A 14,098-nucleotide genomic window follows, 5' to 3' on the forward strand; every position below is an offset into this window, starting at 1 on the left:
AATCCGTTTTTCCTACATGTGACAAAATGTAACCAAATAGAACCCATAAAATGCATATGCATACATGGGAAAATTTTTCTGTCTTCTATTTCTCAGCTAAATAGTAAAAACAGATTGTCCCAGTTCTTTTGTTTCGAATTTTCTTTCTCTCTCTCTCTCTCTCTCTATCTCTCTCTGTCTCTGCTTCACCCTCTGTCTATCTCTAAGTGTGTGTGTGTGTGTGTGTGTGTGTACCTTAAGCGGGGGTGCATATACTCTCAAGGGCAAGAAATCTGAGCTATGCATGTTTGGTGTCATCTGTACCTATTACCCAGAGACTCAGATTGATGCGGATAGATGTGGATAATTTCTGATTTTTCCCAAGCCATGTTTGTGTGTGTGTGTGTGTGGAGGATTATGTCTGTCCGTTTAACTATTCCACCATGTGCATTTCTTCATTTCTTCCTCTATGCACCATCACACAATAAGAAAATGTATAGAAAAATTGTTCAGGTTCAGTTTCAGTTTGGTTTTGTGGGGGTTTTTATATTCCTGCAACCATTTTCACTTTGCCATGATTGCAAATTTGTATTGTAGAAATCACGTATGTGTGTATGTGTGTGTGTGGGTGAAAAGAATGATGATCGTGTATAGAAAAAAAAGTACAGTCCCGCAGGAACAGCTGAAAAATATATGTATAAATCTTTCATACTTGGTGGCTGTTGTGTCCAAATAAAAGATAAACTCATCACAAATAAAAATACGAAATTGTTAAGTTTGATCCCTAAAGATTGAACAAATTTTAAACCCTTCTTGTTCTTCTTGTTCATCTTGCTATTCTTTTTCCTTCTATTGTTCATTGTATTGTATGGCAAAATGACAGAAGGGTGACCCCTTTTCTTTTCAAATTTTCGCCTTTTTCATTATTTGGTGGAAAAGGCGACGAAAAAAGGATATATATACATACATATGTATGTATGTGTATATATTCCAATAAAACTATTAACTAAAATGCCTTGTTAAATCCTGCGAAAAGAGCGAAAAAGCAACCGGTTTGCATACGGCAACCGGAAAATCATTGTGTCTTTCCCTTCGCGCTTGTCTTTCTGTTCTTTTATCTTTTGGGGGTGAGAGTTTTTCTACTTCTTTCTTTGATTTTTTTGTTCAATTTTCCATGAGTTTTTCAGAGCAATAGATTTAAATGAACTTTGGCCTCCTTTCATTTACGTGCTTCCTTTTTTGGCCTTTGGGTTATTGCGACGTTTTGTATAAATTTCCTTACCCTTGCTTTTCCCATCTTTTCTTTACTTATTTTTTGGTGTCTTTTGTATACGATTTTGGTACTTTTCTTTTGTTTTCCCCGGAACGTAACACTTATCGCTCTATGGGAGGGCAATAACCCTTTGCCTTTTTTGCCTAAAGTGGCTAATTTCGGGAATATTAGAAAACAATTTTTCCCCCCTCTGTGAGGAGTTCTGAGGAAAAATTGCGTCGTTTTCAATCATTGATAGTTGCTGAAAAGATGCCAAAAAAAAAAAAAACGACACACACATACACACACATTCACTCATTCATGTAGGTTAACTTATACATTTTGAGTTCAAAAACCGAAAAAAAAACATACATACACATAAGGAACAAGATTCGAGATCAGGAGGAGTGAGAGTTGAGGAGATCATGTCTTTCTGTCTGTATGTATTATTTAAAATGCACAGACGACGCAACACCACCTGCTTCCTGTTACCGATGGATGCTGAATCTTATTTCTGTTGGGCTGCTGCGATTCCCGATTTCGGGACTTGTGTGCAGCTGGCGCTGGTGCCACAAACATTCATACATACACACATACTAACATACATACATACATACATATGTATATGTAGCGTGGCTAATGCGCAGGCGCAAGCTGGTGGCAGCAATGCAGGCTCCTCAAGTGGTCTCTTTCTCTTGACACTTCTCCTACTACTTCTTTTTTTCTTTTTAGTATGCTCAATAGTCTTCATATTCCCTCTGATTGACGGCGATTCCGGCTCGAGTTTGGACACATGCCGTGTGCCACCTGAAACATTATACCCTCAGAGAGATATCAAAACTAATCACCTTGACCTAATCTAAAGATTCATAAAAATAGAGAAGAAATTGGACCTCTCTGGATTTTTTTCGGCTGTCGCAAGTCTTCTTTAAATAATTCTAAACCCAGTTTGTCTCCTTTTTTGATTAAAGTTTTAGTTGATATATAAATTAAGCAGCTCGATCAAAATCAAAAGGCAGCACAAAAGGTGAGCAGATTGTTCTATCATATCAGCAGACCATACCAAACTAAATTTAACGCTAAAACTGGTTGAGAATTAAATGTAATTTGTTTTTCTATAAAACAATTTTACATATCTTTTGGTCAAACCATATTATTCAAGTTAAAACTGCTTGAGAATTACAATTAAGGGAACAGATTTCCAAAGCGTACAATATCATGATCTAAATCATGATATAAGTCCTTTCAGTTGGTTCGTTTTTATCCTTAGATCCTGCTAGATTTTGAGTAATAAATTCATCAACAAATTTTAGGTACATTATGCATCATACATAAACATAAATAATTTATTTATACATATAAATTTACACAATTTATAGACATTCAGTATAATCGTTTAACAATTGTATATATATAAGATATACATACATATATCTTGAGATATTGGTATATTGAAACACTGCAACACTTAATCGTGTTGTAATTGTATATGTATATGTATATATAAATAACATATAATAGACAACTATACAATAGAAGTAGAATTAGGAATTAAGAATACTCAATTTCCAGAGCTCCCCACGAGCTTCGTTTCGTTTCGTTTAAATATCGGTGAAATATACATATAGATAAGATTTTTGAAAATGGAAATGGAAATGAAAATGGATCCTACATATGCAATGGATATATAAATAGGTGTAGATGTCTCTTTATACTTTAATACTGCCAAAAATGGGAAAAACGCAAGTCGAAGAAAATTTCAAGTTCTACAACCTAATTGGTTAGATACTATGTAATTTATATCGATTTTTATATAAATATATATATATATGTATATGAGATCCATTTCCAATATATATATATTGATAGAAATTGTATATGTAATTTTAGTTTTCTGTTACAGGATTTGTTTTCTTAGGATTGACTGTGCGCTTCATTTTCATATTCGCCTGCCTCTACAATGGGTTGTTTATCTACTTTGTCGGCTTTCGATCGACCCATAAAACGTTCCAGAACTGTATGCCTGGCACCACCAACACCAACACCACCACCACCACCACCACTAGCAGCCACCTTAAAGGAACCCCAGGGTAATTTAGTGGCCTCCGAAGAGGTCATTAAGATGGCATACGATGAGCAAGACTCACCCTCTTTGCTATGGTGAATGCCATAGAGAAAATAGACAACCATGCCTATGGATACCCATACAAAGAAACGCACCCAAGTCAGGGCATCAAGATGAACCATTAGCATGATATTACAAAAGATTCCCAAAGCTGGAACAAAGGGTACGAGTGGGACCTTGAAATTCAGACCGCGAGTATTCTGATTGTGAACGGCCATGATGGCCACACATGTGCTAGCAGCGAATATTATGAAGCCATAGATGAGTAGAGCCCACCAGGTGCCGGTGTAAAGCTCCGTCCAGGATACTTTCAATTGCAGACAGATGGCAAAACTGAGCCCAATAAAGAGTATCACAGCCGTCGACACCACAGAGCCCGGTTCAAAACGACCCAGCAATGGTTCAAGCCAACGAAATTGACTCTTAAGGCGTCCAGCCAGAGCTCCCTCGATAAGATCACTGGTGGGCGAGGAGGCCGAGTCAATGCTACTTGATTGCGAAACAGCATCTTCATCCTCGTCGTCATCATCATCATCATCTTCGGCTGTGTCAGGTGTATCTGGTGCATAGATTGGTTGTTCCAAACGCCGTGGCGTCAGAGGTCTGTAGCGTAAGATTATCACACTAGCCGACACTATGGTATAAGCCAATAGAGTGCCAATCGACATGAATTCCACCAACTTGGCTAAATCAAAGACCAGAGCCAACAAAGCACTCAGCAAGCCCGATACAATCAAATTCAGGAGCGGCACTTGGGTGGTGGAATTGACACGGCCAAAGCAACTGAATAGCAAACCATCGGAGGCCATGGCATACATGCATCTGGGCAGAGCGAATAGAGAACCCAATAGAGTTGTGGTCATGCCACACAGTGCTCCAATCGATATGACATACTTGGCCCAAGTCAAATCCAATTGGCCAAAGGCTTCGGGCAAGGATGCAGCTGGATTTATCTCACTTATCGGTATCATTAGTGTCAAAGCGGCACTGACCAGAATATAACCCACAGTGACCACACAAAGGGACAATACGGTTGCTATTGGTATCGATACAGATGGATTTTTGGCCTCTTCTCCTGATGTGGCTATCGAATCAAAGCCAACGAAGGCATAAAAACACGTAGCAGCACCGGCAATAACACCACCAAAACCATATGGCAGAAAGCCACCCTCCGCTTCGGACCAATTCTTTGCATCTGCATACCAAAATCCCACACTGATTACCAATATCATGACCCCAATATTGACCAAGGTTAGGAGACTATTAAACACGGCAGTTGCCTTGACACCAAACGCCAAGGCGGAAGCATACAGAATGCAGACGAGAAATGCCAACAGATCCGGATATTGAGCCAAACCGGGCTCATGAATGCCACCCATCACCGCTAGCGTTGTATTGCCAATCCAGCCGCCCAGCATCGAGTCGACATAACCGCTCCAAGCCCGTGCCACCGATGCGGCACCCAGCATATGCTCCAGCAATATATTCCAGCCGATGACAAAGGCCCAGAACTCACCCATCGATATATAGGTATAGACATAGGCGGATCCAGCTTTTGGTACACGAGTCCCGAACTCAGCATAGCACAAAGCAGCCAACATGGATACGAAACCGGCCAATATAAAGGACACAATGATGCCAGGACCAGCCATTTCTTTGGCCACAGTGCCAGTTAGAACATAAATGCCAGCTCCCACCATATGTCCAATACCTGGAAATGTCAATGTCAATGATTCGACACCAAATATATATTCATATCTTCTGTTATACACAGAGACAGTCCCAATCAATTAAATTACGATGATTTTCTCCAATCTCACTTACCCAGTAAGGCTATATCAAACGTGTTTAGGCATCGTTTCAATGGGGTCTCCATGACGTCAGCAGGCACCGGCTTAGTGCGATTCATTTTCGTACATAGCCCCGACATTATGTGCCCCAATATGGCACGTCGTGAACTTGGCATTTCGTCTAATTGCCTGACTGCCTCCCAAGTGTAGTAGCTGCCTCTTTAATGAATCCTCAATTTGGAATCCAGTGGTTTACTCTCTATTGCATGGTCTAATGTTCAAATTTTCTAAATATATTTATTTTCCTTTTGAGCTCTTTTCTTAACGCCTTTTAACGCGGCACTTTCAGTTTGGTGGACTTTGTGTTTCACTTGTTGTACACGAAACAGCTGTGAGCAAATCGATTTTTCCTTCTTCCTTTCTTAACGCCCCCCACTAACCCCCCCCTCCTAACCCGCTCAATTTTCCTGTAATGTCCATGCAAGAGCTTTGGAGCTATTCATTTTTGGGCTTTCAGTTATATAGACATTAGCTTTTGCCAGTGAGCCACACAAGCTATTTTGGCGGGAACTTGATTCCATTCAAATATTTATAAATTAACTCATATTTCTTTTAAACTAATCCTTATATCTATGAAATTTTATAGAAACAAGGATATGCTGAGAATTTTCTTTATAAAAAGTATCAAAAAACTGATAATTGATTGTTTCAAATATTTCAAATTATGGTTTTAAACTTACCTAATTTATGTGTTTTTATAATTTTATATATTTAATCAAACTTTACAGTTTTTATTTTGTAATAAATAATAAATAATGTTTAAGATCTAAGTTACCGAATATTTCTGTAATAGAAATCGTTACTTGAGTTTGACTTTTTGGGTAAATAAAAAAGTAAAGCATACTTCTAGGCTTTCTTATTCGTTTTGCTTTGTTTTCTTTTACACATACTTTCAGGCTAAATATTAAGTTAACAGTATATTCACAGAGAGGTCTGTTATTCACATTATCCTTTAAACATATGAATTTGAATTTTCATAGAACTTCAGAATTACTTCCTTTTCCCCTTTGTGACTTCCTTTTGGAACATTCTTTTGAAAACAAAACTAATTCTTAATTTTCTTAAAATATATGTACATAAACCAGTTAATGGTGATTTGGAAAATATCGAATACATGGCACATAGCATTTCATTTACATTCCCAAGTCCTCACAAACATTTTTGTTCGTAGTAAAAATGTATATTTAATTTCTTGATTTAAATATCAAAGGGTAAACACTTAAAAATACCTTTATATTAAAACTTGTTATACACAATAACAGCGTGTTCTATTAGCTCTGTTTTGCAATTTGCCACCAATTTGCATAATTCTTAATTTGTAGGCCCGTTCGACAGTTAGCTGAACATATGTAATATATACTTGTAATCTGATGTCAAGAGGGCTCCAAAGACATTTATTGGTTTTTTTTTTTTTTTCGTGGGTTGTGGCAAGGCTGGATTTGACAATGAGTAAGTTTTCAACTGACACAATCTTGTCTTTTCCACACATCAATGAAATTTGTCAGCGATTTTACGTGGGCATTGGGTTACTTGGAATCAAGTACTAAAACAGGTTTACATCTTTGCTTATTTGTTTTTTTTTTTTTTTTGCAATCATTGCAATTTATATACATACTTCATCCATATGGATTTGTAAATGACTTGGTCAAATTTCGGATTTTAATTGTAAATATTATTCATAAATAAGTAAGTACCTAAAACTAGTTCGAAAGAACTGATCATGACGGCATAGATTTAGGGAGATTTGGGGAGATTAAATGTTAATTTCAAATACTTTAATTTCCGGCATCGCAATCGATTAAACAATGTCGCTTGTCGTGTGTTTGTGTGCGACTAAAAACAAAGCAAAAAAAAAAAGAATGTCACTTTCATGACTACTACCAATACGTGTAGACAGGTCCGTGTAGTCGTGTCCGTGGGCATCTCCAGATCCACTACGACGTCATTATTTAGTGATTCTTCTTACACCTAGCCTCGTCAATCGATCAAGCCAAGTGGCAAGCGCAATCTTGGCGCATCTCTCGCCGCATCGCCATCTCAGAGTCGCCATGACCGTTTGCCATTTGGTTGAAAATCACGATGCGGACGCTGGGCGTCCCAAAAATATTTTTTTGACTAACTAATACCTGTTCGGGATGACCAGGCCCATGGTGGTCGTGGTTGTGGTGTTGCCGGCTCCGGCTGTACAGTATGTATTAGTTAGTTGCATGACAACATCCACAAGTCGATGTCGAAGTTGGCCACGATTGTAGGTACATGAATGACGAATTTTTCTTGGTGTCTGGTGTGCTGCTTTTTTTCCCCCTTTTTTTTTTTTTTTTTTTTTTTGGGGGGGGCCCTAAAACCATGTATACAGGCGTTAGCTTCATGGCGCATCTTCATATTTTTGTTGTTGTTGTTGCTGTTTTTTTTCCACCTGGAAATGTCGCAGTCGCGTCTGCGCGGCATTGGGTCAAGATAGCAATATAGCAATAGGGTATAGGCAAAGCACACAGCCAGCCAGCCAGCTACGCTCAGCTCGACTCTCCGGCTTGACGTGTGGCTGTCTTCTCGGCGGGCACGAAATAAAGATGAATGGAAAAAACGACGACGGATATTATGAATTTATGTCTTAGGTGCATACATGGGTACATATAAGTAATAAAGTATGCAATCTTGTCGAAGACTTAATGCCCCTTTTTTGAATAGGAATATAAAAAGCAAGTTCCAAAACTTTTTTTTTTCCCAGTTCCTATTTAATACAGTTATGTGGCTGTTGAATATTAGAGGATTTCTGATCTAAAATAGATTTTTTTATCATATTCAATCTGGAAGATGATTCAAAAGATTTCCATTTAATCATTTATGAGCTAGCAGATACATAATAAGATTCTGATCATGTCTGTTCCTTCTTTTTGGATTCACTGCATTCATTCAATAGTAGAACTTTACGATGTGATCCAAAAGATCTTTGGTCATCTAGAAGATTCTTTTAGATCATTTCTGATCTCGATGATTCGTTTAGTTATATTACAGGATTCCTATAGATTTCTGCTTTGCTGTTTTCTTCAATTTGATCGATTTCAAAGTATTCTAGATTAGGTTTATGTAAATGCTATCTAAAACTGAAAGTTAAGTATATACTTAAGTTTTTCTTAGATTTTTCTCTTGGGGAAAGCATATCTGTTTTTCTTACACCTATTTGAATAGCTAAGGGAATTAACAACTGTATATTAAGACAGGATTTTAGTTATCAGTTAATATCAATTTACAAGGAATATTAATTTTAAAACTCTTGGCATAACTTTGACTATTATGATCATAAGATTCATCCAGAGTAAACCAACAAAAAAAAAAAAAACTCATTGCGAACGATGATGAGGTCATCGGGTGGAAGACCTTGACAAAAAAAAAAAAAAAAATGCTGAAGGACTATAAAATTACCAAGTTGATATTTTTTTTATGTCTTTTTTTTCTTGCTTTCTTGGTTCGGGTCATTTGTCATTATCTTAGCGGTCTGATCGGGATTTATAGAGGTTTTTTATTTTGGGTATTTTATTTTCACAAAATTTTGCATTCTTTAAGGTATTTTTTGTTGTTGTCGTTGGCTGTTGATTGTAATGTTGTAATGAGGTTTTTTTTTGTAGGTTTTTATCTATGTAACTAAAATTGATATACCCCCATTTTTATATAGCCACATATATGCATATATATATATATGTTTTTTTTGTATAGTTATTTTTTTTTTTTTGTATGGTTAGTTTTGCTTATAGAAAACATCAACCGAAAAGCGTTAAATAAACAACAATATATTAGCTACCAAAGCGTTGGTGCTGTCGCTGCTGCTGCTGCTGCTTCTGCCGATGATGCTGCTGCTGCTGTTGATGTTGCTGTTGCTGTTGTTGTTGTTGTCGTTTTACTTGATGTGGCTTTGGATTTTTGAAGCAATATCCCCAAAACGATTTTTGTTAAATCATACAACGAACGTGTGTTATGTATAAAAACGAAGACGCGTCTCTTTGGCGCTTTAGTGCGACAACGTCCACTTAACCAGCTGCATCCAAAACCACCATCGAGACTACTGCCGTCTACCGACCACCGACCACCGGCCGACCACTGTTCCTCACCTGTTCCTCTCCCCCACACAATCATACTCACGCAGGGAACCAACTACTAAGTGCAGTAAGTCCGGCAACAACGGCACGACAAGTGCAATTAAAAAACAACAAAAACGTTAAAGTTCAGTGATGAAATCCAATCAATTAAATGTTAATAATGTGTATCAAATAAGTGCCATCTACTTACAATGCGACTAAAGTATGAGAGTAATGCAAAGTTATGTAATCGAGTGAACTAAAAGTGAACATAAATAAGCCGCATGCCATGGCAACAAGTCTTAAAGGACCTCTTGATTCTTAATTCTTATATTTTTTTTACGTTTTTTTTTTCTTTAAGTTTTTGTGTGATTTGTGTTTTACAGAAAACAACAACTAACTTTCTTTTTGTTAGTTGAAATTGTGCGAAATTCATAAATTACATGGAGGTATTCTTTGATTGGCTTTTAACTTTATAATAAACAATCTTTCGTTCGAAATCCTTAACAGCAGACCGTAGAGTCATAAAAAGGATATATGTATGGTGATAATTGTGCTAATAATTCATGCATTAACTTGCCGGTTTTCAATTATTTATACTTTTTACTTTCCATTCTTTTTAAATGTCCTTTTGGTTCTTGAAAGAATGGTTCCTTAATTATTTCAATTATTTTCATTTCTCATTCATTTTAACGTAAGTAACGAAAGTCCTTTCTTTTTCCAAGTGCTACATGGGGTTACTTCTTTCATTAAGTTTGAAAAATCAATCAATTTAATCCTTCATGCAATCATTTTGGAACTTTCAAGCTATTTTTTGGACCCTTTCAAGCAATCCTTTCGGCCCTTTTGATCTCTTTATTAAGGGTCTTAGATCATTAGGTATAAGATTATCGTTTGCTTAGCTTTAGATTGTTGTTTGTTTGAATTCAAGAACCGGATAAACAATGATTCATACTTCAAGTTAGACAAGTACAGGATAACCATCTTGTTATATACAGATATACATATGTACATATAATGTTTCTTGTTCTGGTATTATAAATATTACTGTGAACAAACTCAAATGTACTTGATCTGCGATTTGATCTGTGAATAAACTTAAACATACTTGATATTTTGAGCTCTACACAAAAGGATTGTGGCCATATAATCAATTTTATACTGACATATATTAAAAATTATTACACTTATTCAAGAATGTTGTTCTCGATTTAAAATATGATTATTAAAATCAAGTTCCGATGGTCATTGCTGGTCATGCCCCCTTCCATGTCATACACCACACACCTGTATACTCTCCACTCTCACTCTTAAAAACATTTAGTATATTGTGTTTTTTTTTTTGTTGTTGTTTCAATATATTGCGCATACGTTTATTATAATGAATAAAACCAGAATTTGTTAACGGTAATTTGTTTTTGGCAAGTATCGAACGAAAACGAATTGAATTCAATTCACAGATATTTTGCCGCTTTTAATTATCATGTATAAGAAAAAAAAAAAGCACCTAATTGAATTTATAGATGAACACTCAAGTATATGCAATGTAAAAACTTGAATGTGATCATATACCATACTATATATACATGGTATATATGAACAAACACTTACAGCTTACCAACCAACTGGTTCTATGTAGATATATGTATGACAAATGTCAAACGCACCGCCCGTACGTTAGATTCGCATGTTCACGTACATCGAGATCCGTGTTTACTCTGCGGCTATTCTGAATATATTAAACTTGATGATAATTATTAGCCACAACGAGCTATAACCTATGGTTATGATTTCAACATCTTTGATGAACCAAAACTAATCTTTAACCGAGTTTTTGCTGCTTTTTCCCTTCCTTCTTCATCGTTTCGTCTTAATCATTATCTAACACGCGACAACTCAAAAAAGTTGACCCAGTCCCCAGTTCCCCAACACACACACACACACACACCACACACACATACAGAGACAGACAAAAAAGGCTGCTCCACTTTAAGCCCAACCACACACTCACATATAACACACACAAAAAAAGAGTTAACAACAACTGAAATACAGTTAACAAAAGGTAAAGCAAATTCACATAGATAGATGGATAGATTATGTTATATGGAGATAGTCCACGGGATCCCCTTGGATCGCCCCTCCCCACTTAATGCGAATTAATTTATCAAAAGTGGCTCGGAGATGGTTTTTGTTTTGTGTACACAATATTTCTCCTAATTTGTCTCTTTTCTAGCCAAATTAAGCAATCAATTTATGTTGAAACGACGATCCCAAACCCAAAAAGACAAAAACAATAAAAAAAGGCCGCTAACAATTTGTTTAAACAAATGGAAGCTCTGTGCGTTTTTGTTCTTTGAACTTAGATCACACCCCCCCTGTCTACAGTTTGGGGGGAATGGGGGAAAACAGACATTTGAGATGTCTCGAACCGGACCATAAATACATTTTAATGACCGCGGCAAGAGGCATTGCGCCTGTCGCGTTGTAATCTCACCTGTTTAGCTGTTTGCCATGACGAATATGAATACCCCAAACAAGCCGTACCCACCAAATGGAAAACCCCCCGCCCAAAACTCATAATCAACTCATGCCCGCCAATATATCTATCTATCCAACTCTCCGGGCTAACCGAAATGTCAAGAGTTCATGGCAAAAGAGTCAAATCAATGCCTCAACATATTATTAATATTTCTCTCTTTTACTGATTTAACTATTTGAAACATTGCCCATTTGGTTTGATTTGGTGTGGTGTGGTGTGGTGTGTGGTCAAGCGTTTAGGCGTGACTTTCAGTCAAAGCTGGAGATGATGATGACGATGATGATGACGATGACAATGTTGGTAAAGAGTTGAAGATGTTTTAGCAATTTGTTGATTGTGCTCATTAGCTTTACTTTAAAAGTTTATTATTATTATTACTACTATTTCAACTCGTCATGTATTTCCGTTTTCGTTTGCCATAGACGCATTCAAGGATTTCCTTAGAGCTAATATAAAAGACTTTAAAATCAATAACTTTTGTTAGACAAGAACACCAACATCAGTTCAATGTTCCTTCTTCTCTTGATTTAATCATGATCTTTTTTTTTTTTATTGTAGATAAGAAGTTCCATTTTCATACAATTTGAAATAGTTATTTGAATATATTATTTATGAACGGACTCCTTAGATCATAAATAATATAGTATACAATTAGTATATTAATAATGACTTCAGGAGTCAGATCATTATTAATATGCTTATATAACTATTGAAATTGTATGAAAATAGAATTTGCCACTGTTTTATGCTCTTAAAACAGGCTTTGATTTAACTTTTAATGTGTTTGGAATTTGAATAAAGTTTTGGTTTAATATTTAGTTAATTAAACAACGTTTACTAATTTGACGCAAATATCCAATGCTTGTGCGTCAAATCATTAATCATATCTCCAAAACAAAGGATTTTATTAGGTTGTTTTTGTTTTCTAATATCAAAAATAGAAATGAAAGAAAGTAAAAGTGTTATGCAAAAATATGTAAATTTCAGAACAATATTCTAAAATTCTGGTTCTAATTCATTTCAAACAAAAGGTTTTTTTTATTTTTCTTTTGTTTCTAATCTTTCGAAATTAAAGAAAGAAAGTGATATATGATCGACAGCGCTAAATGGAACAGGAATTCCAGAATATATGTATATATATTTTATTTTTCAATCGTTTATCTCGATTGGTGTATCGCAATTAAGAATACAAAACACATACATATATACCTAACAAGATCTGGCAGTCAATAAAACCCGGATTTCAAAATGAAAGAACAACTATTTATATACTAAAAAGTAGATAACTAATTTCATTTAATTAGCAATGAATTGTTGGTCACAATTATGGATTGGGGAGATTTAGTCCCCGAACAGAAATAAATATTGCATATGCAAAAAAACATTTCAACAATTAACAAACAAATGAGCTAAAAATCGCTCACACACACACACACACACACACACCTCTCCTCTAAATAATTATAAAATTTAATATTGGTATCTAATATAAAAATATGCATAAATTAAATCACACACGTAAACCGGGGGGAAGAAAACAAAAAAAAAAAACACTTTCAAGGTTGTGGCATGAAAAGAAAAGCAGCAATCAAATTAAATAAACAATATTGTTTGTCCGAGTGTGTGTTAATTTTGCAAAAAAAAAGAAAAAAAACGAGAAAAAAATTATCAAAAAAACAAATAAAAAGCAAACAACACACACACACACACAGGCATTTTTTTTGGAATATGTTATTAATGTATTTAGGTGGAGTTGTAAACGTAATCAAGCTGCTTAAGCTCTACGAAAGTGAATGAGATAATGTGGTTAACGATGATGATAATGATGAAGATGATGATGTAGACACCTTCAGCTTAGACATCACTTCAATGTGTCATATAATTAGAGTTTTATTTTTCATTTTTATTTAAGGCGGGAGTGAATTCCAAACCTTGGCCACTTAAAGTTAAGCAACATTTTACTTGTTGATTCTTTTTATTTTTATTAACAGCACTTTTTAAGATTTTCATTCAAAATTATATCTATAATAAATAGGAATTTTAGGATTTTACATACGACTAGCAGAAGATTAGATAATCTCTATAGATAATAATTTCCTTCATAAAAGTAGATTTTTATTTCACATATTATGGAATATAAATCTTACATATTCAATGTACATATACATACATACATACATACATATGTATGTTTGTATATGCGTGTTGATCTCTGACATTTGTCGACTGGCCATGAGGTCACCAAATATTTTCTAATTACAAGTCAATCAATTTGGC

General features: G+C 35.5%; 1 protein-coding gene across 1 annotated transcript; it reads right to left on the reverse strand.

The window, feature by feature from the left end:
* Nucleotides 1-2,811: 2,811 nt before the first annotated feature.
* LOC137574788 (cationic amino acid transporter 4) lies at nt 2,812-5,540 on the reverse strand. Its single transcript, XM_068287203.1, has 2 exons — nt 5,181-5,540; nt 2,812-5,067 (listed from the first exon to the last, which is right to left on the reverse strand). The coding sequence occupies exons 1-2, from the start codon at nt 5,320-5,322 to the stop codon at nt 3,146-3,148; spliced, it is 2,064 nt and encodes a 687-aa protein (XP_068143304.1). The 5' UTR covers nt 5,323-5,540; the 3' UTR covers nt 2,812-3,145.
* Nucleotides 5,541-14,098: the final 8,558 nt, after the last annotated feature.

This window comes from Drosophila tropicalis, unplaced genomic scaffold, assembly GCF_018151085.1.
Source record: "Drosophila tropicalis isolate 14030-0801.00 unplaced genomic scaffold, ASM1815108v1 contig_463, whole genome shotgun sequence".
NCBI classification, from domain to species: domain Eukaryota; kingdom Metazoa; phylum Arthropoda; class Insecta; order Diptera; family Drosophilidae; genus Drosophila; species Drosophila tropicalis.

Bases quoted from the DNA above. Each gene is read 5' to 3' on its own strand.
- LOC137574788 (XM_068287203.1), bottom strand. From the start codon at position 5,322: ATGCCAAGTTCACGACGTGCCATATTGGGGCACATAATGTCGGGGCTA. The intron at 5,068-5,180 runs GTAAGTGAGATT...TGACATTTCCAG, and splicing joins GTTTGATATAGCCTTACTGG to GTATTGGACATATGGTGGGA.